The 24312-nt window shown below is 35.9% G+C and overlaps 1 protein-coding gene across 2 annotated transcripts in view; it reads right to left on the reverse strand.

Annotated features, from left to right (window-relative positions):
- ANOS1 (anosmin 1) overlaps positions 1 to 24312 on the reverse strand; it is a 151986-nt gene that overhangs the window by 21534 nt on the left and 106140 nt on the right. For both annotated transcript variants that reach the window (XM_042788932.1, XM_032986926.2), the window contains exons 7-9: positions 17538 to 17740; positions 14863 to 15010; positions 11097 to 11246 (exon numbers count right to left, since the gene is read on the reverse strand). In XM_042788932.1, the coding sequence (XP_042644866.1) occupies positions 11097 to 11246; positions 14863 to 15010; positions 17538 to 17740 (501 nt within the window). The remainder of the gene's footprint in view (positions 1 to 11096; positions 11247 to 14862; positions 15011 to 17537; positions 17741 to 24312) is intronic.

Consider the following 24312-nt stretch of genomic DNA (forward strand, 5'->3'; position numbering starts at 1 on the left):
CCCTATGCAAAAGCTGGACAGGTGAGTTTGTAATGCATGTACAATGTTCCATTGCGTTCCTAAACTGAACTTTCATGGGATGCAACATGTCATGCCATATCAGGATGTTGCTTGCTGAACTGTTATTCATAAAGTTAAAAGCATTAATACGCAGTTTCTAAATCTGCGGTCTAAGACTACTAAGTCTATGAGAAAAAGAACCGAGCAAAAACTGGTTAAATATCTATAAAATCATGTGTGTACAGACAGGGTGAACAGAGCTTCACTGTGTCTGCAATGTAAGAATAAGTATTCAAATGAAGACAGAAGTAGTATCTTCAAAACTGTCATGGTTTGAGCCTACCCAGCAGCTAAACACCACGCAGTCGCTCACCCACCCTCCCCCCAGTTGGGAACAGGGAGGGAATCGGAGGGGCAAAGGGAGACTCGGGGGTTGAGATAAAAACAGTTTAATAACAGTAACAGAACAATACACTGAGAGCAGCATCAACAGGTAACGTACCATACAGCTGCTCACCTCCCACCAACCAACACCCACCTGCTCCCGGCTGGCGATCCCAAACACAAAGGCCCCACAGCAACACTCCCAGAAGTGAGAGCCCCTCCTGGCCCACTCCTGCCTTTATATAGTGAGCACAATGTCACGTGACATGGACTATCGGCCAATCGGGGCCCAGCCCTCCAGCTGTGCTCCCCCCGCCCCCGCACACAGGTGAGGGCACTGGGACCTGGGGAGCCCCTGGGGTCTCAGGGTGCTGCAGCTCCTCCCGCTGCCAGACCAACGGGAACTCTAGTCCAGCCCCAACCAGGACAAAAACAAATAAACAAATGTGGTTCTTCACAGAACAAGCATTTAAAACTCTGAAAGTCCATAGCTCAAGATGTTTCAGATGTCCAAAATTTATGTGACCCTGATGGGACACTGGATATTATCATGGAAGAGAAATGCATTGAAAATTAATAAATACAATTAAATCACACTGGGTTCAGGAAATCCCATGAACTAGAAGTTGTCTGAAACTGTGACAATAATCTGCAGAAGTATCATTACATGCTTGCCCCATTCTTATGTTCCTTTGGATTTGCTTTTGGACCCTGACAAAAAGAGAATGCCTTTTGGGATGGACCTTTGGTCTAGATTACTATGGATCTTTTTATATTCTGTTTACGGTCACAGGAGTAAAACCAACTGGTGTTTAAGAACTCATTATTCATCAGCTGCATAAATGTGACATCTTTAAATTTAGATCATAATTTGAATGTCAGATACCCTTTCTTGGTAGCTTTCCCTCCAAATCTAGTTACTCATTCAGATAGTTCAGTTTCCTTCCCTGTCTGTAGAGTTTATGCAACTGGTATTCTGGACACCTTATAAACTAGTCTAATTAAACAATACTGGTTAAAAAGATGCATGTGGGGGAAAATTGACCGAATTTACAAGAGGACACTTGCTGTTTTAAACCATCTTCACCATAAGCGTGATGCTTCACTGCTGATAGTTTAACCTTACTTAAATCATAAGCTAAATATTTTACTTCAGAACTTAGGTAGGCTAAGAGAGCACTTATGAGCAGTTATTACCCCATAGCTGATGAAAAGTACTTTGCTAAACTGCAGTACTTCAGTATCTTTTTACTCACAGTAGTATTGCTCCAGGTATGACAGTGCAAGCATATAAAACAACACTTTGACTGAATGTGACCTAGTAATACAGTTTGGGGAAAGGAGGGGAAGAATTGGATGGTAAAAAATTTGCTGTTTTATCCCTCAGTTACTCAGACTGCATAAGAACAGACATTACCATTGACAATGTTAGTGACATTATGTGTATATATATATATATATATATATATATATATATATATATATATATAAATTTCTGTATTTGTTGTTAAAATAATTAACTTTATAGGTTGTGGCAATACATAAGAAGTAATAAGAAATGTAGAAAACTGTACTGGGTAGACAGTACATAAAGAAGGAACATAAAGATTCTGGTTTTGAAAACAGATTCTTTTCCTGAAGAATTAAATATCAGGTAACAGTTTATTTTTTTGTTGGACAGTTAATTTTTTTCAATGTCTTGAAGTGAGTTAAGTCTTGATAAATGATTTTGCAATGCAATACTGGATGTGTATCTGCAGTCTGACCACAGGTACACATCCCACATAATGATGCTTTATCTCTGGACTGCACTCATGGACCAGGTAATTTGTAGTTACATTTCTATTTGATCTTTTAATTTAAGTTCAGAAGAAATCAAGCTTAAATTTGTATTCAGCTATTAAATTTAAGAATAAAAAGACTTTGTTTAAATGCATAAATTAAGCCAAATTAAATAGACTTTCAAAATTATTAAAGGTCTTCTGGAGTATGATTCAGATGATACTGAGGGCTTGTGAACAGCATACACTATGTAAATTTTGAAATTAAACAGTAACTGGATCAACTATACAAGGTGTTAGAACTAGTCTAATGAATGTTCTGGACCAAACCAGTCCAGTACAGCCACAGTCTGACTTCAGCAGACATTAGTGGGTGCCTGCTAAGCAAAATCAATCTTCTGTGCTATCTGAGATCTGGGACCATAGCGGGTAGTTCTGATTTGGCTTCTGATATTTGAATTCCTGGCAGACTTTGAATCAGTTCCAACTACATTCCTGGGAATAACTGTTGGACAGACTTGCTCCCAAGTCTCTCATACCAAGAGCTTTAACCAGCTACTCTGAAATGTACAGAGGTTTGAAAGTGAATGAAAGGCATTCAGTAATGGTTTTCTGTTCTTCCTGTGGAAACATGGAGAGATGCAGTAAACTGTGCCCTTGAAAAGACTCCCCCATATTGTCCAATTTGCAGGGAAGGTGACACTGAGGTTGCCACTATTGTAAAAGTGATTTTAACACTTGTCCCACTAATCAATTGAATACTATTCAAGATGTTGCACACTATCTACTCTACCAAACTGTATTATTTGTTGATGTTTTTCATGACTCCCATCAGCAACGTTTTAAGTATTGTTAGCACATCACATGTGGACACAGACCAAATAGTTCAAGTCCTGTAGTCAGTTTATAAAGTACAACTGGAGATGGCCCAGATGTTCCCCTTTTCAGCCTCTTCAGGAAGCAAAATGGCAAAGAGACTTTAAAAAACAGAAGTGGGATAACAAAAATGTTATTCCTGGAACTACTTTAGGCCTATGTAAAACAAAGTTAGGGAGGAGTAGGGATCACACAGAGGATACTTCTGACAGAATATTCTTTTACCTCTGGAATAATTTCTCACAACAGGTAAAGCTGGCAGCGTTACCTACCTCCCCAGGCAGGATACTGGGGAAGCCCATAGGATACAAGCATCTGAGTCAGTTGTAGCACATGTGGAAAAGCAAAATTATGCCATGTCTGTTGGTGAATTTCTAAAGAATTGATCTAGTTGAATACTCCTGTTCCTCGGACCAGCTTTATTAATTAAATACCTAAATAAAAATGCACATTATCTGTACCCACACAATCAGCCCCTGCAGAGCCAATGTCTCTATATTCACATAGAAATATGGGGGAAATACATTGTTGTGTACTTCGCTATAATTACAAGTGAGATCTTGTTGAAAAAACCATCTGGACCAGAGCAATACCTTCAAGTACAAATATTTTACTGCTTAAATATCTATAGTTAGAAAATGGTCAACTGCTAAAACACTGATCTTCCTAGTGCAACAGTTAGTACCAAACTAAATAATTCATTAGTGTTAAGCAACTACTGCTGAATTCTTTACAATAATAGCTAGAAACTCTAACTGGCATTGAAGGGTTACGTTAGCTTCAATGGCACTAGTTCTGTGAGAAAGAACCATAGGATAACACAGGAAAGCTTTCAATTATTTTAAAACCTGCCATATGAGAGACCATATTGCAAACAAAGAGTCAGCGTATAGAGTCACTTCATTTATCTCTCTGAACTAAGTGAAAGTTAATTTTGTTTTCCTAAGATCTGGTTTTAAAAGCATTCATGGCAGCTTTCTGTTTGCTTTGCCTTGCCTTGCATTATAGTCTTCCTTGTAATTTAATTCATTATTCTTGTTCGGTCAATTTATCAGACAATGGAGGATTCTTTGCCTCTGCCTGCTTTAAGTGTTCTCTTTTTTTTATTATTTTTTTTTGCTTTACCATTTACCAGAAACACAAAGAAAGAAGCCTGAAGCCAAGTCTTAATGCATTTTAAATATTTGTCTTTTTAAGCAAAATCAAGGGGCAGATATATTGATTTTAAATATCTAGAAGTACTTTAAATGTTTAATTTAAATGCTCATAGACTTAATTCAAAGGAAAGTGAAGGAAACTAAAGCTTTACCTGAGCAAGGAGAGTTACATTATACTCAAATAACAGGCACTAAGAAAACAGTAATGAAGGCAGACAAAATATTATTGTGACATGTTGCTTTGGAAAGAAATCATCATACTAAAATACATTCTAATATTTTCATGTATTATAATTATTGCAGCAAGTGATGGAAACTGATGCAGTGAGTTCATAAAGAATAATTATTTATTTCCTTCTGTCTATGGGAAATATCTTATTTTCATACCCTGAAAATACACAAATTTGCATCAACTTGAAGGCTTTTCAGCTGAAGTCCAAAACCTCAGGTCTCTAGTTGCCAAACCACTGAGGAACAAAGGAAACATAAGGACCTTTTTATTTTCACACTTTCAGTTTTGATTACTGCACAAGATACTGAGGATCTTAATTATTCTAAGTAGCTAATCCTTTTAAGTAGGGTGTTCAGAGTGCATCCATTCTTGGTAATGGATGTTGCACTGTGACTCCAGCACCACGGAGTTATTTGACATAAATAGCACATAATTTCTAATTTCACACAGTCGAGATGGCCAAAAAATCTTGCTATAAGCAAGTTCTTCTTTTCATTACAAAAGTGGGATTCATGCTGTTTAAGGAATGTACTGTGTTTCTCTAATCCCAGGCCTAAATCAGAAGCAGCAAGTGAAAGACATATTCTTCTTTCAGAAAGAAGCTATTGTGTTCATATAATTACAATATGCTTTTGTGATGACTCTTTCTAGCAAAATTATGTTAATTCGCTAAGCACCTTGTACTGCCAGAAGTATGGATTTATTATTGCTAGTATAGAACCTGAAGTAAAGTTATTATTGCCATTATACTAAGCATTCAAACTGAAAGATTATTTCAGAAAGAGATTTAGTTTAATATAAAGTCCAGATCCTACATGCCACTCGTGCCTCATGCTTACTGAAGCTAATGGGACTTAAGAAATGACACTCGAAGAACAGAACTAAGTAAGTCTTTCCTGATACCAAACAGTGGCAAATGATGATGCATTTATATGGAAATAGGATCTTCCATCCACTTACTCAGACTTTAACTCAAGTACTGTGTTCAGTTTCTGAGTACTGATAAGCAATCACTTCTTTACTGTATAATAAAGCCAGTTCAGTAACAGTTTGCAACACTCCCTCTATTGCAGTTGTTACACAGAAGTCTGATTAATTCTATCCAGAAGGATAACACCAAAAACTTCAGCCCTGATGTTGTCATTGTGGTCTTTCACTGGCTTCCCAGAGACACATCTGCAAATGACACTGAAGAATACATCTTCGTAGTAATGGAAGAACTATCTTTGAATGTCAAGAAACATCACCATACGTTCTGGAAATCCTAAGGTACATTGCAATAAACTGATAGATGGACTCTGAAGCCTGATGTTCATAAAGGACACCTTCCCTGTCATTCAGAAAACAATAACATCTGTTATAGGGCCTTCCAGATGGGACTGAACAACTTGATTTAACTTCAGAGTTCCACTTCGAGCAGATAGTTGAACCAGATGACCTCCAGATGTCAATTATTCTATGATTCTATTCTATTTTGTCCTTTTTAGAGAGAGTAAAATGGTTCAAAAGCAAAACAATTTCTCAGCTAACAAAGGGACTAACGAAAGTAAAGTAATAATCCAAAACAACATTAGGAACATGTTTTGTTTCCTAACTGATCTGAGACTGAGAGAAATCCACACAAGTCTTTCCTCCTTTTGGTTTCTGTAACCTGTGGTGGGCTGTGATGCTACAGTGTTAGGAGGCAGTACAAAACCCTTCTACAGAGCCATCTTGGTGTTGGACAGAATTAGAAAAAAATAAAAATAATCTCAGGTCTAGGCGGAATGCTAGGGTCTCTGAATTCAGGAATACAACAAAAATTTATGAGCTGCTATTACTATAGAAAATGAGTAACATTCTCACAAAGTGAAAGACTGCTGTTTTAGTAGTTGTAGAAGTTTTCATTACAGCTAAAAGACACTCTATACCAACATACCATGCTGGTTTAAATGTCTTCATTTTAAACAAATCCAAAATCCTAATAACTTAATTATTTCATCACCACTGCAACCATCTCTTGTTAGGACCATGGAGTCCATCACAGAAAGTACAAAAAACTTGAAAATCAAACCAGACGAAGCGAAGATTGTTACAACCAATCAAAATTTTGCTTAATTTACAAATGCCCAACATATTCAAGCTTGAGACTTGTATTTCTTGAATTATTTTTTATGTCATGGAAACTCTTACCATTATCAATATACTTATTTCACGTGGTTTCATAATATTGTCTTAATTTTTACTTGGTTTAAAGTCACATATACTAATTTAGGACTACAGAATGGCTCTGTTCCTGTACCAAAAAAAGCGCATTGTTTTTAATAGCAAACTACAAAATAATGAGAACATTAGAGCAATCAATGTGTTTTTCACCCACCATGTAGAAGACACAGAAGTGAATTAGCTGTCAGGTAGGATTTGAAACCTGATTGCCTGTCTGCAACAACAATAGCCTAGATGTTAGGCTATACAGTAGGCTGAGGTAAATTCTCTCTCAGTATTTCATGTTATAGTTGCTGCACTCTTACACCTCCTGCAACTCCCTAAACAAAACTGGAGACAGTGCAGTTCATAAAGGAGAAGGACGTGTGGGTACAGTTCCCAACACAGCTGGCTCCAGTAACTGCTGTCTTCTATAAAGACAAGACACAGCCAATATGCTTCTCCTGCTGTGCTCCTTGCATGGTGAAAAAGACTTCCTCTGCAGTAAATTGTCACTAGTAAATTTACAGTCAGTACCTCATCCATGTACTACAAAACCTCCAAACTCCTGTAAGAGCTTATAGAAGCTGCTAGCTTCTCAGGAGCACGTAACTGGCTATATTTCAGTTCCACATGAGGCAATGGGTCCTGCTGAGTTACTGCATATGCTGTCACTCAGAACACAGATTTTTTTTTTTTTGAGAAGGAAAGAAAAAAGCAAGCGTGACAAACTGCCATATTCTGCCCTCCTTCACACACCTGTGCTATCGCTGTTTGTTAGAAAAATGAAGGCAACTTCCACTGCATGGCCAGGGCATATACCTAAATGTCCTAGTGCACGTGACAGAGCTTGCTCCCGGCACATGATCAAAATGGACCTCTGGGTGTCCCCCTTCAATAACTGGGTGTGCACATGTTCATACAAGATGAGTCAGCTGTACAGTCAGCAACTCAGGAACTCAACTGGTCCATCCCTGGCACAAGATGACAGTATGTAAATCCATGTAATTTCTAACAGCTCTGTGCCATATCTGCCTTTGAAGATCTCCAATTGTGGAGATGACACCACTTCCACACACTGTTATTTCCAAGCTATAAAATATTCCCTGACTTCATTTAATCTTAATTACCCCTTGCCTCAGCCACTATGGGAATGCTGACTACCTTAATTCTTTTTATAGGCATTTATAAATTTTACTAGAAATATTACTTCCAGGTATGTAACACAGTGTGGGACTCAGCTCCAGATTTAGATGTCAACATTTAAGTAACTACAGTGTAACATCTACTCATAAGCTTGATATCCAACTTACCATCATAATTAGTGGACATCTAATTCAAGACACCTACTTTGGAACAAGATGAATAGTGCTGTACTGGTCATGATTTTCCCTCCATTAACTGTAACAGTGAATTTGGAAAACTACTTGGAAGGTGAATTTCAGTAGGGGAACTGGCATTTTGGTCACAGGACACATAATCTTTCTTCTGGACACAGGCTGACTTCAGGAAAAGGGCTGCAGCTGGATCGATTGTTCCGTTGGGATGAATCTTGACTTTAGACTGTGAGTTGCACAACCTAGCCTTCTACTTGTGGGAAACACCATAGTCCCCTCAACTTTGAATCTTGTCTCTCAATTTTTTCAGTTCAAACTGTTCAGAATTGAACCTCAGCTCACAGAGAAATGTTAGGCATCTCTCAGCCTTCTATACATGAGTTGACTAGGCTCCCTTCTATACTCAGGAAGGAAGAGAGGAGTCTCCAGAGAATGATTCAGCTGCTGTGTGGGATGAATTGCATCAGAAGTAACCTGCTTTTCTTTTTTGACTATAAAGGGAGTTTGGACAATGAGTTGACATCTCACTTCCAGAAGGCTGAAGCTTAAGATAATCATTCCCAAACTCAGAATATATAAATCTCACTTTGGATAATCAAAAGCATATTTTTGGGTGTCCTGGGTTTGAGTGAGTGGTGGGGTTTTCTGGTAGCAGGGGAGGGGGCTATAGGGGCTGGCCCCTGTGAGAAGCTTCTCAAAGCTCCCCCAGCTCCAAGTCTGACCCACCTCTGCTCAAAAACTGAGCCAATCAGCTGCGTCTCTGCAATAATGTATTTAAGAAGGGACGTGGTGACGAGCAGTGGGACTTGTGAGGAGGAATTGTGGCAGCTGCGTGAACACCAAGGTCAGTGGAGGAATGAAGGAAGAAAGGAGGGGGGAGGTGTGCCGGAGAAGAGACCCCCCTGTATCCTGTGGTGGCTCCTCCCTCCCACCCATGAAGATCTACGGTGGAGCAGACATTGATTTATGGCCTGTGTTTTTCATCTGGATGATCAAGGTGCTGTGCCTGAAGAAGGCCAGGGTCTTGTGGGAAGAGGTAGACCCCACTGCTGTAATTCAGCACTGGGAGGATTGCAGCATGCGGGGGTGTCCCACGCTGGAGCAGCTCGGGAAGGGCTGCAGCTGTGGGAGGGACTCCAGTTGGAGAAAGTTGGTGTCCTACGCCGGAGCAGTGTAAGGAAATGCTGCAGCCTGTGGGAGGGACTCATGTCAGAGAAAGTTTGTGGAGGACTGTCTCCTGTGAGAGGGGGACCACGATGGAGCAGGGGGAAAAAAATCCAGAAGCTCCCTCCACTGAAGATGGAAGAAGCGGCACCACTGACTGCACCCCCCATTCCCTGTCCCTGCGCTGCTGGGGGTAGGATGTAGAGATACCGGGAACAGAAATGAGCCCAGAAAGAAGGGAGGGGTGGGGGGAAGGTGTTTTCAAGATGTGTCAATGCTTATTACCGTCCTACTATGTTTCGTGTTGTTAGTGTCTATAATAAATGTATGTTCTTTTTTTTCTTCCCCTAACAAGTCTGCCTTTTGCTCATGATCATAATGGGTGATCTGCCCATCCCAGTCCTATCTCTAACCCCAAGCCTGGCTCATCTATCCCTTCTCATTGCCAGAAGAGAAGGGGGAGAATGTAGCTGCGTGGTGTTTGGCTACCAACCAGGCTCAAAACACGACATTAGGTAAGCTTAATATTCCCAATTAAAAATGCCTCAACCTTTATTTAAACTTCAAATTATTCCAGCTTTCCATGAAGTTAGGCAAAAATGAAATATGATGGGGAAGGATAGTAAAAAGAAAATTAGCATAGCCTCAATAGACACAAACATTTAAAATGTGCATGTAGTCAGGCTAAGCCAAATCTTGCAGATTTTATGGAGGAATAAGCATTTGATTTGAAAGTATTTGAAATATCAGGGCTAGAAAGGTAACCATTCAAATAGATAGGCACTTTTTAAGAAGCAAAAGATACCTCTCACAATCCACACCATCCGGTGTGACACATTCTTGTGTTACATAGCATAATTGAATGGTTATATAGCCTTTCCTCATTCAGGGTGGTGTTGCATATACCTAAACCCAAAAGAACTTAAATATTTCTAAAATTATTTGAAAAAATATGGAAGAAAATGTGATTATCAATTTTGTAGCCCTTTATTTCAATCACAGAAATTGAATGGATTTTATACATGTGCTACAGCTACACATGTAGATTTTTCCAAGTTAAAATACTAACAGCGTTAGCACATTTTCAAATAAAAGCATATGAACCTGTTATGGCTAAGATGGAGAAATGTGTAACAACCTATATGATCCTATAGGGCAAAAAAGGAAAATCCCTTTTTTGATTATTGAATCTGATTAGACACTTAAAATTTATGGCATTTTCCTTTAGACTGTAGGACTTAAACATAAAATTGTTGTTACATTTTTCTAAAAAACAGAAGGGTTCATGCAGCCTAGCAGAAAAACGACTTAAAAGATTTTTCCAGTGGTTGTGGTCAACTATTCATCCTGTTCTAATCCAAGGTGACTGATGAAGTTTGGCATAAAGTCTATTGTGGCCTTAACATGAGCCTCTATAACTCTAAATATTTTGGTTCAAACTACAGTTTAGTTTTTGTGACACCACTACATGATTTCCATATAAATTCATTCCCTGATTCATTTCTCAACTGACAAACTCCAACAAGTGATACTGCGGTGGCATCAGAAGAGAATTTGCCCAGGAACTGTCTTGTTTGAGACCCTCTGACCACACTCCAGGGAGTCAACATTCATAGCCACAAAAGCTCTGCTGAACTTAAGGCCAGATTCTATTTCCCTATTTAAAACTTTTCAGAAGCAATTTCCACCAAACTAAAAATTATCTCAGCTCTGGGAAGATTCAGTGCCCAACATGACTGACTAATTTTTGTATAGCTGATTCACATCATTCACCTCTTCCAGACATTTACACGTTTGTAACACAAAGAGGAGAAGCAATGTTTCAGTCTAATGTGAAGGTGTAGGGAAGGAAGGATGGGTGTAGGATTTAACTTTGAATGATTGTACAAGGTTTATTATATCATATTAATGTTGTACAAGTCTGAGGCAGCTGATTAGAGTTCCTCCTATAAAAAAAGAGTAAAGTAAGAATCTCACAAACCTGTTTTCTTCCAATAGACTTTGACCTGAAGTTGATTGTCCTGATAGAAAGGAGCTCCAATTTTAAGAAAACGAGTGGTTTTTCTTCTTTGAAATGTTGGGTAAGGATCTACCAGTCCTTTCTGGGGTTTTCCAGCAGATATCTGTTCCTCTGCAACACACAGAACAATCAGGAATTATTTATTTAAGTACAATGACGCATAATGACTATGTTAACAGTGCTGAAATTCTGAAAATAATACTATCTTTAATACTTACCTTATTTCACTATCTTACATAAGTGAAATTAATATAAAGAACAAACTGTCCATAAAGTTTGAAAAGCATATCATTTGTTTGAAATTCACTCAACAAAATATTTTGGACAGAGAGAGAAAAAGAGAAATGCATTTTAGTATGAAAATGCTCTGTAAATTTTCAAAAGAATGATAACTAAAGGGAGTATATTTATATCACCAAAACCAAGAAAAGTTAACACACTGACTTTTTAAATGGGCACAGTATCTAGAAGTAGTTCTGTGTAATCATTCATGGTCTTTATATTTGTGCAGTGTTTGAATATACACAAAACCCAAGGATGGCATTGAGTGTAACCCACAGAGTGCCACATGTGGTTATTACATCAAAGTAAATATACTCCTTTGGTACGTTACATAAAAATACTTTGGTCAGATTAAAGATTTTTCCTGCCCACTTTCCTGTTTCCAACAGTGAAGAGTGAATGCTTAGGAAAACATCATAAGAGCAGAATTAACTTTGAGCAATTCCCTTGGTGCTACGTGCCCAGCTTCCAACAAGTAATGGTAACTGGATGTCCTTCATAAAGCATTTCGTTTGGCAACAGTTTATCAACATTTATCAGGGTTGACTATTTCTAGATATTTTCAGCTGAAAAGGCAGCAATGATGATTCAAAATGCATTTTCATTGCATATTTGCAAATATAGCAATTCTGATTGAGGGCAGTATTTGCATCAGACTAACAAAAAAAAAATAGTTGTATTTAATTCAATAATATACCTAAATGAAAAATAAAGCTTCTAATAATTAGGAAGTGGAAAAATATTTACTACATAATTGAGAGAAAGAGGGAAATACTCATGTTTCATTAATTATCATGAGTAACGTGAACTTGAACAGTGTGCCCTATGAGTAGCTTCAGCTGAAATCTACTTGCATTTTAGTCAAATATTACTTTGTCAATCCTTTGCTAAATGTGATACAATTTTACATTTTCTTTGCTTGTTTTAAATTAAGGTAAAACTACCAAACTTAAGCAAATTCTTTCTCAGGGTAATCATAATGTTTATACTACCTAAAAAGAAATAAAGAAGTGATATAGAGAAGTACTGACTTAAATCTATTAGGTATACCTCAACTTAAAGTATTTTAATTTCACTAAATCTCTGCCTTGCTGTTCTCTGTCTGCTCCACTTCCAGAAAAAACAGGGCACCAATTTAGAATATTTCTATATAAAGATCAAGAGAGACAGTCTTGCTGCATTTCCCAGAAGTGAAGCACACAAATATAGTGAAGCAATGTGGGGAAATATAATGCCAGAGGGCCAGGGTCAAAGCTCACAGAGGTCTATAGGACTAAATTACTTCATCAGGTTATGGACTACTCTCTATTTTGACAATAGGAACAGACACCTAAAAAATTAGACCTTATTCCACAGAGAGCAGAGCAACTGACAGTGGGACTTCAGCAAAATTGGCATGTTGCTTCTGGAACTACTTCCCAAAGGCCATGGAAGTCCCCAGATAAAGGGGGGGCATGAATGTCATGTCCTAGATAATATTTCAGGCAATGTTTTTTTCTTTTTCATATTTCTCCATCTGCTTCTGAGTATTCTTAGAATTACCTCAAGCAGGCCTGGCTCTGTACCTAACTAACTTCTGTGAGATTCAGAAGACTAATTTGCATCTCTTCCAGGAGTAGTTTTTATTTGTTTTTCTATGTAAGCTATAATTTAGCCATTTTTAAAAAATGTCCAAAAAGGTCCAAAGGTACTCCTCAGCAGAGTGCTCTATCCACTAAAACGTGTGATATCAGTGGTTTAGGCTCAAAGAATCTTGAATCCTTTACTTCATGGCTTTAACAGAAAGGATGCTCAGATTTGTTTACAGACTTATTATTGAAGTACTCTACTGTAAAAGAAATATACGGTTTAGTTCTCTCAGGCACTGATTTGCAGTTAAAAACAAAATACTGCTCATTAACTAAATGGATGTTCATAACTTGAACAGTCAAATACTTTAAGTATATGAGAAAACAAAAATATTGCTCTTAGATTAGTATTACTCTGTTTTAAAAAACAATACAACAACTAAAGAACCTTTTAGTGCAAAATGGTCACCACAATAAAGTGAAATAAAGCACAAGGCATTAGTAATTCTATACTAATTAGACATTAGTAGATAGCAGACTTTCACAGAAAGTACTGATGGACAGTCTTCTGAAATAAAAAAATCAAGGAGAGGCTAGATTATCCAAATAAAATTGTGGAAGGAATTTAAATCTATTTGTGATGATGACAGGAAAGAGAAGCCACTGGAGTGGACAGAAAATGATAAAACCACCACGTGTGAGGTATAGGATAAATGAACATTTGGTAGAGGATTTGTAAATAATAAATCAGATGTGATCTGCATCAGATTCTGAAAACCACAATGTTTTGGAGAATGAAAAGGGAAACAAAAATCCTGCTCCCAACACAAACCCATTGGTGATACAGACCATAAGAGACATGGGGAGTTGATGCAGTACTACCAACAAAAGGGTTTCTCACAGTAAGTATAAAATAGTACCAAACCCGACAATTCAATCTCAATTACTCAGGTTCAGGTTGGAGGGTTTTTTTTATATAGAAAGTCTTTATTTACTATCATGGCAACACGTGAAGTTTAAACTTTGAGTGTACTTTAAAAGAAGAATGTAAATGGATGGAAAATGAAATGGAGTCAAGACAGAATATTTAAAATTATATTCTTTGACATCTTTTTATCATAATTTTACTGTATTAATCAGAGACACATCAGTAGTTGGGGTAGTAACTCAGTATTGTACTATAATTGTACAAATAACATTTAACAAAGACTAAGAATCATGGTTTACTCTCAGATTCAGACACACTTTTCGATTATATTACTTAGCATGTGAGGTTGTAAAGACCTTAACAAGACATAACCTGACATCTAAAGATCTCAAGATTTTAACTTGAATATTTTGAGAATGCATTGCTTGCCAGGCATGGAGCATTTGAGATTCCCTAATAGAAGAGTCGATGTTTTATATCAACTCATAGTAGATACAAATTTTTGTGGTCCAAGAATCTGAATTAATGGACTACTCAAAATAGTCAGGATTTTGAAAACATTGCAAGCTAAAACTGTCCAGTTAAGACAAAGAGACAGAAATGGTTTTATTCCAGCCACTGACAAATACAGTCAGAATTTATACCTGTATTGCATTTTAAAAATATTAACATCACAGTCATGCAAATGCTTCAATTTTCATTGTAGTTGTTTGAGTAGGATCTAAGACAAAGAATTAGGCAAAAACTGTTGCAAATTTTTAGATAAGAAATTTAACATTAAAAGGTTACTCAACTTGACCAAGACAGTATCACTGTGCTATTAAACAGCCTGCTTTGAAAAAAAAAAAAATGATTTTTTTAAATTTGAAAAAACATTATCTAATACATTCAAATTCCACATAAAGAAGAGATAAAACATTCAGCATATTGTTTGAATACAATTACTCACTATTATTTCTGGTGTCCTGAGTTGTGCTAAAATGGAGAGAAACTTTAGCACTTTTTAGGCGTATCTGACCCCAACGTGTTACTGCCTGCAGTTCTACATTGTAGTTGCTGTTAGGTTGGAGTCCCTCCAGGACCACATAATTTTGAGCCTATAATAGAATAAATATACAAAGCAGTTATAGTATTACTGAAACACAGGCCCTTATTAAAAGCAGGTCTGTTATCTTAGGCACACTACTTTTTTGAAATTAGAAAACTCATGTATAAATTTCAACAAAATTTACTTTCTTTAAAAAGTATATTTTATCAGATACTGTTTTTCTGTGTAATTTAAAAAATACTAACCTTCTTGATGTTTACATAATTTTGGCAATTCCTTAGCAAATATAGACATCTATTGTTTAGGCCAAAACTAGCAGATGTTTTTTCTATATAACAAGTTTTTTCCTTATGCCAAAATTACTTTAGCCAAAGAAATTTAAACTTTTCATTCCCTCAATTTTGGTGTTAGCAAAGAAATTGAAAACTTTTTCTAAAGATAGCCAGTCTGAAGACAACTGAAATCTAACATTCAGTACATTTGTCAGTATTTTCTGTTTGTTTCAACTGCTGAAAATAAAAATTAAAAAGAAGCAACCAACGCACAACCAAAATACTCCCCCATTGGTAAGGATACTTTTCCTCTATAGAATGGAAAACAGAAAAAAAAAAAAAAAATACAGTGTCCATTGTCATGAAAGTGTCTTAATGGGGAAATAAAAAAGTAGGATTATCATTATCCAGTCAGTAATTCATAAATTAAGGCAAGTCACATGATATTGCAAAGAAGAGTCAAGGTTTTTCAGTAGTCTTACATTTCTGATTTTTTAAAATGCATTTATAAAAATGTCCTTCTATCCCATATTTCAGATAGAAGACATTAGTCCATGTTTTCATTAGAATTCTTTGTGCTTCTTAAGTTTGACAGTCTATCCAGAGTGAAAAAGATAACCATGTATTTCCATATTTGACACTTTAGGAATTGTCAAAAGCATTTAATATTAATTACCTTTACTTGTTTTGCACCAAGATATTTATAACATTGACTATAACTCTCAATTAACAGAGTTAATATTGCTGTCAAATTATTTGCATGTCTACCTGGAATTATTTAATATGGAAATCATTATAAAATTATTTGGACTAGACTACATCTAAAGGTAAAACCTTAGCAAAAAAAAATCTTCAATGATCATTAAAAAATAAGATTGTTCCACCTTTCTTATTTTTTTTAAAGTTTCTTGCATTTTCCATTTTTAGACTGAAGACTTGATATAATATTCAAATGACCACTGATTTGAAATAGCATCTGAAGTGTCTTGTAGGGAAGTCTGAATCTCACTAGCATTGCTGTACAGTTTCATGACACGCTGCAGAAGAAAAAGTACACAAAGCCAGGAGTAATATGAAAGATATTCTAAAAGCCTGCCTTGCTTCTTCTGGATTTCCCTGTATTCAAGGTCAAAACTCGGTCCCAATTACTGTAACGCTATATATTGGATCTGCTTTCACATACTTATATGTAGGATGTGCCCTACCCAAAGTGCCGACACAACATTAAGGACCCAGCTCAATTTCACAATTTTCTGGGTTTTGTGGTTTAAGGACCAGCTTACGGAGAAAGCTCTCCTGTATCTTTAGGCTGTAGCCTCTCTCATGAGGGTCTCCAGCCAATGGTAGCTTTCCTGAGAAACACACACTCTTCTACATAACACTGTCCAACCCTACTCCTATCTTGCCACAGTGATTTTTTAAAAGTACAACAAAGAATAACTTTATCTTCTGTGCATATTTACTTGCATGAATTCAGCACACAGCTTCCATGGCCTTCATTTATCTCAGGGTTTGGTGGCTGAGGGACAGGGAGGGAACTATAACCCCTCTGGCTTTCATTCATCACAGTGTAAGTGGGCAGCCAGAGCCAAAACACAGTGTTAACATAGACATGGGACCAAATGCTCACAATGCATTTTTTAAAAGCACTGAGAATTAGGTTCAGCCTGTTATATGTAATTGATTTCTATTTCTATTAACTACTTTAAAATAATATGCAATATGTGTAAGGATATCACAACAGATAGTTTTCCAATAAAGCAATATTTGATATATGATTCAAGAAACTCATAGGAACTTGCTGCTATAGAAATATGCCAGATCTTTAGTACAGCAGCTTATTTAAAGAGTTTTGGATTCGTTTTTACCTTGGACCTATACTGACTATTTAATGGTTACTCTATATGACAGTGTCACAAGTTTTATTTGCATAGCGAAAGAACAATGTGACGGGTGATGATAGGCTTCTGAAATAAAGCAAACACTGTATCTTTAAGAAGCATTAATAAAATTAAGCCCGAATTTAGAGGATAAATAGCATTTAACTTTCTATTCATTTCTCCTGCAAAATCTTACAGAACTTACCTGCATTTTAAGGCAGAAGTCTACTTGTCTCCCTGAGTTCAGTGAAAGACAGGGATTGAGACATCAAAATTGTCTATTGGGTTGGTGATATTAAAAAGTAAGACTACTACTTTACCAGCTGCTGAAATCATTGCAATTTATCACATATTTTACACTTACATTCTATTTTGTGCCAGAAATAAGCCATATTTCTGTCTCATTTACTCTTTTCTTTCTTACCCCATCAGTAATCTTCCTTCTCTTTTTTTTAGCTGGAATTACATATTTGCTATATGTCCAGCTCCAGAAGACTTTGTAGTGGTGTACTGGGATATCAGGCTCTTCTGGAAGATCCCAAGTAATCATTACATTTACACTCCCATCATTGTTTGCACTGATATTGGCAATTCTGATATTAGATGGAGCTGGTGGAGCAGATGGATCTGGAATTTAAAACAAACAAAAAGATTCTAAAATAAAGACCATCTTCAGTAAGATAAAGATCATCTTCATGTTACGTATTTACCAGGCAGACATGAGCTGGATTAAACACACTCAATACACTGAAGAAAATTCAGGCAAAAATTTCCACAAGTGATATGGCTTCTTGTAAATTCTAGACATTCAAACTCTACTGAAATAAGAATTATGGGTTAGCATCTAGTTTTATAACAATTCTATGTTGTTGGTAGTTCACAAACATTATGAAACTTTATCAAAATGTACCAGACTATCAGTTCTACTTCTGTCATTTACTACTTTAAATACATTGTTAGTGTATAACACTCATGTGCTACAAGTGGCATTGTACAGTCATCACAGAATTGTATGGTGGAAACACTAAATATTTTTTCAGTGTTGCAGAAAATTCTCAGACAAAATTATGTTTCTGTATGTTGAATCTTTCTTCAGAATTCTAGTACTGATATGTACCACTATGGGACATAACCACTTTCTTAGATTAAATATAATTAAGATATAATTTCATAGAAGCTTGTAGGGTTTTTTTTTTTTTAGAACAACAAAAAGCAATTAGCTATCCTTGTGATTTATTTTGCTATTCTGGTTTAATTTCTGGTCAATACCAACTGAGATATTATATCTTCAGCTGTCTTTGTGCTGACCCTAGGTTCAAGAAGGACACCTGACCTTTTCCAATATTGAATGTTAGGTCCTCCTTGTGGACCTCCTGTTTAATACCCCAGCCTCACATAATGTGAATCAACAGAAATTTTGCAATTGAGCTTCTGAAAGTCCAATTTGCTATTTACTAACTCCTACTTTTTAATGCTACTTTTTAAGTTCAACTTTTTTTTTAAATGCCCATGATAATCAAACATTGGTGACAACATATAAGGAAGCAAAAATTAAAATTTAAGTAAAAGTAAACAGCGTGACTCAAAAAAATGTAAATGTATATCAGGCAGAATATAGGAAATTCATAGTAGTTAGGGCAAGTTATGAGCCTGTAGGCATGAAAAAACAAACTGATTGAAAAAAAAAAAAAGTTTTCATATAAATTTTTAGCCAAATGAGCCACCACTTATTTGCCAAAAATAAAACTGAAGATGTGCAGAGGGGACACCAGGCATTCATTTACTTCATGGTTCACCTGCATCTTTTTATAATGGTAAATGAGCTGTTAAATGAACTTTCCAGGCCTACTAAATTCATCAGATAATCCCTATGACAAACAGTCTCACTGAAAAATTCCATCATTTAGTTCATGCAAACAGACACATTCAGAATTAATAAAGACAGCATTTCCCTTTAAAGATCAGCAGATGTGAAATAACGGCTTGTTCCTGTTACTTAACAGGACTCTTGGTTAAATAACAATGGATGCTCCTGTTTCCTCACACATGCCATTTTAGTTAAATAGTAATGGATGCCCCTGTTTCCACACACATATAATTCAACCTAACTTTTGGCCATAAAAGTTACAAAGCATACTTGAGTTTAAGAATTCTGGAAATTTAACTTAATTTTGAAAATAATGAGAATTCCTTATTTCTTCTCACTCATTTTTAAAATCAGCTTGCAAGCCAGTTCCCGATATTTTTTCTGGCTTTGGAGAAGCACTGTTCTTACACTTAATTCCTTACCTGTGAAGTAGCCAATAACTCCGTCTTAAAGTATACAAAGCTATTTCTATTGTAAGGGATATATTTAAGAGATGAATTTAGTTAAATGGTTTGTACTCTTCTCTAACACAACTTTTCATTTACTTCTATCATTTAATAAAATAAGTAGATGTAAAATGAAATTTAGGTACAATAAATATAAACTGAATCTTGATTCATTAATCAAAATCTTTATTAAGTATTCATCTTCACTGATTTAAAATGTTATGGGGTTTTTATGTTAGATGACAATGTATTATGGCAATAAAACATTTATAACCTGAAGTGCAATATGATCATATTACTGTAGGTGAATTATTCAGGTTATCTCCCAGAAGTACTATGCATCATGTATTATGTATACATAAGATATGGGATAGAATTAAACTGTTTCAGGGAGTATGTCTTCACAAATGGTCAGATATAAGCAAAAATAATTCTAACCATAAAACATGCTTGTCTTCATTCTACATCTGTAGAAGAGTCGGAGAGTAATTAAAAAAATCTAAAAGTTAAATGAAATAGCTTTTCTGGACAAAGTGTATTACATGATTAAAAATATTTTTAAGTTCTATCCACCAGTTTTTTATAAATCTAAAAGCAAATTACCAAATTTACTTTCTTCCTTTTCAAATGTTTCTGTCACCATAAGTATACAAGGTAGTGTGTAATTTTCCTTGTATAGTGATTGACCAGAACCTAGCTTTTACATGTCTTAGAATCACAGGAATTTAGTTTTTTTTAAGGTAACTTCAAACATACCTATTTTTCCCAGTGACATAAGCAGAAAAAGAAAACAGTAAGGAAGAGCTATGTGCATACTGAAAGTAAGAGATCATTTATTCTAACTTCTATAGCACCAGCATTTCACCCTGTACTTTTTATAATTGCAGTTTATAGAAAACATTACTTTATCAGTAGCATTTCTTCTATGTTCACTAGAAACGGGCCAGTCAGCTGACAAATGCTGATCCATATCTAAAAGAAAAGCTAGTAGTGTTTCTCCTTTGCTATGGGAAAATGTAAACATTATATTAAAAATCATTGGGTAATTACAGTTAAGGAAAGAAAGAACATCCTCTTAAAAAGAATAAAATTGAAATAATACAGCAGTAGCAGAAACATTTTCCTGAGTGCTCCCTTTCTTCAAAGTCTCTCTTTTGCAAGACTTGCAAATATCATCCACAAAAATGCCTTTGACAAGGAGGAAGAGTGATGGTGGTAGTAGTAGAAGACAGAAAGGCAGAAGATCTGCAGTTGACAGACATGAAAAGGCTAGACATTTGAAAGTGACACATTTTCTAGAGGAGCTTTTTTAAAACTGGTAGACTGAACTGGAGAAAACAATAAACTAGAAGGACATAAGATGTCAAAGGTGAACAAGACTTAATACAGTTTTGCATTTAATCTTCTGCAAAAAACTTGTCTGATTTTAGAGACACAACAGTAAAATATTTATTGGATTTGGGGCTTATTACCTGAAATATGAAGCCAATATGAGCATTTTATACCAGCTGAGGATCCATTCCATATTTAGGATTTCAATACCACTATACAATTTATTAATATATTTCTATATATTTCTGTGACACTCATCACTATTACAATTGACAGAACTATCATTTTGTAAGCCAAAAAAAACAGGAAGATTAATAAATTCTTTCATTTGAAAGGACTGAGTTTCACCAGCAAAACAAACAGGTGAGAAGGAATAGCAACAAGGCAAGATATTGTGATATCTGTTAGTAACAGGAAAAAAACCCAAATGACCCAAACCCCACCCTCAAAAAACAAACAGAAAAAACCCCAACAATGCCCCCAGACCTCTCTAAAGCCTCCCCCATCAAAAAAAAAAAAAAAAAAACCAAACCAAATACGAAAACCACCCAAACCCAAAAAACTGTTAAGTATAAGAGCATGCTCCTCAATAACACTTGCCTGCCAGTTACCAGATAAGAGATTATCTGGTTTATTCTGCATTACTGAATGGAGAAGTCATGCTTCCACAAGGTGCTCTGTCATGCTTATGTCTATGTAGACATTAAAAGTAGTACACAAGTCATGCTGAAATACTTCAAGGTCTAATAACTCGTACTGGATTACAAAGCTTATACACATAAGGTATTTGTTAACCTGACTGTGAAGCTAAACTGGCATTCTGCTAATTATAAAGATAACAGCCATTCTACTGTTATTTTCATATATTTGTGATCCCTTTGACTGACTGCCCACATGTACAATTCAGATACATGAACATTAAATTACTGGAATGGAAACTACTGCCAGTTTTTCAAATGTAAAGTTCTGAAATTTTATATACACTAACTTATCTGCGTGTTAAATCAAATTCTTTGATTTGCAGAAAGAGTGATGCTTGTTGCAGCTTTTCCTTTGCAGTTTATACTATAACTCAAATAAAATAAAAGTCATTATGTATAAATACTGAATTTGGCAGGGACAGCTGTCCTCAAATCCAAAAAAATTCTGGTCTCAGCAGCTTGACAAGTAAATCACTTCTCACTGCTAGGAATGATAGCTTCATTAGGTCAAGGCTGAAGCTGCTGTTCCAGCACATGGAATAAGTACTGCATTTGTCTGGATTGTATCTGGCTTGAGTATACCCAAAGGACTTAAATTCCTGTCTTGCTGGCTACTCAGCCATCACAAGCAAAACCCTGCCTCCCATCCCCAAAAGGGAGGATTCCTTGATACAAATAAAAAAAGAAAACCTTCACATCATCACCATTTCAAAATGCACGTCTTCCCACGCTCGTATTTGTAAACATAGTTATAATTTATATTTTACAAAATTCTTTCAAACAATAGGATCTGAAATCACTTTCACAGCCTTGTCAAAACAGTATACTCAAGAATCACATCATACACTGCTACAATGCATCCACTTTGGCTTTAGATGTGGCAACTGTAGTGAGAACAGTAAATGATTTGGAATATATGTCAGAGAAGGAAATAATGACATTGGAACTGAAATTCACATTCTGAGCTGTAAAAGCGATAGCAAGTTTGACTCTAATTTAAACCCTTTTTTTTCTCTGACTTAAAATGGATCTCTCATTGCTGTCTTTTAAACATTGGACTGTCCAACTCTAAAAATTTGCTGAAGCTGCTCTACAGACAAGTTTCCAACCATTAAACAGTTCCAAGGCATAAGCGGGAGGAATGGCTTTGCCCAATGGAAATGGCACACATAAACCAGCTGTGCAACAGTATAAAAAAATCATTGGTCCCAAAGGAGCAACAAAAAGAATTTTATTGCCGGGAGTGGGTGTCTGTTCTGGTTTTACTAACACTCAGTAATGTATGCATGAAATCACATTCAGCATGGTACTTATGTGCTGTGAAAACAATGTTGTCTCCTTCCTTTTGCTTGACAATTTATCCTGTGTATGCTAGCAACTGCCTTCAAGTTGAAGGTAAAAACCTTTAGCAGAGGTAGAAGGAATGGACAGTCTGGGCTCATTGTGTTGATCTTACAGTCTCTTTTTGCCTCGGAGAATGTCACAGTACCTAACTACAGACCAGCAAGATAAAATATTATATGGAAATGTGTAACACTGATCCCTGTAGTTAACTGCAGTCTCTATTACTAATAGTTCATTCTCATCATATATCATAAAAAGCTAGAAAAAATACCCTAAAAACTCATATCCAAATAAAACAAATTAAAAATTGTATTACTAGTGCTGAGCAGCTTCTGACCAGTTGAGTTAGGCTATCCAGTGCCTGCTTACTGGGAGTAAAACTCAGGTAGCTTTTCATCCAAGGAGACTAATTTTTGGATTGTAGGAACAGTTCTCTCCTGATTCCAGAGAAAATTAAGCAGCTTGGAAAGAGCCAGTCAAAATATAAAGAGAAATATATTTGTACCTTTTGGGATCAAAAATGTTCTGCCAGGCATTCTGTTAGCTTGATTTAATGGTGTTATTGCAAATTGCTGCCATTCAGTTAAAGATAAAAAGGAAAGCATACACAATATAAAAACCCTGAAAAGTGAATTGGAAACCACTGTCAAAAAAGCAGAAAGTTTTGATCAATTTTAGCTGACCATATCAATCTGAAAATCCAAGTGTAGAGTCTTACTTCTAGGAAAGTATACACTCTCCTAGGTATAGTATTCACTTCATCTTCTAGCCACTCTGCTCCAGTTAGGCATAGTCTAACCTGTGTTTCTTGTAATTTTGGAATGGCATTTTGATAAAATGAAGCATCACTTCATTCCCTGTGAATGGTCATGCCAGACAAGCACATGTAAACCCTTCATTGCCTTTACAAAAAAGTAATAAACAGCATTAAAAAAAAAAATATCTCTGCTTAAGCTCTGAATATTTAAATTATCTCAGATGTATCACTTTGATTATTTATTATTTACAGATTAATGCCACAAATAAACACATAAGGCAGCGTAAAACAGCCAATAAACCTTCACTAAACCTCAAATGTTTACAGTATAAGAGCATCAAAAGCTGCAGTAGATAAAACCTCAAAACACAACTAGATGAAGAATGGTAAACTGAAATGCTTGATAAAATACTCTTGTTTTCCTGGTTTCATCTTTTTCATGACTGGAAATTAAATGAATTTGGAAAATAAGGAGCTTTATTTAGTGATAGAAAAGTTAATGGAATTTGCACACCCTGGAAGACTTAAGATAATTTTGAATAAAACAAAATCTTACTTTGCTGTGTCTACTTAGAGATCACATTTTTTGAATTTGAAAAAAAACCACAAAATAGTATAATACAGTATTGTGGTAAACAGACAAAAAGTTTCTCTCCACATAATTACAGCACCAATGTTTTTGAGTGTTCTTTTTAACAGCTTAAAATATTTAGTGACAGAGACTTAGTGGTGTCGTACTCCTCCTTAGATTC

This window comes from Tyto alba, unplaced genomic scaffold (assembly GCF_018691265.1).
Source record: "Tyto alba isolate M040663 unplaced genomic scaffold, T.alba_DEE_v4.0 Super-Scaffold_14, whole genome shotgun sequence".
NCBI classification, from domain to species: Eukaryota; Metazoa; Chordata; class Aves; order Strigiformes; family Tytonidae; genus Tyto; species Tyto alba.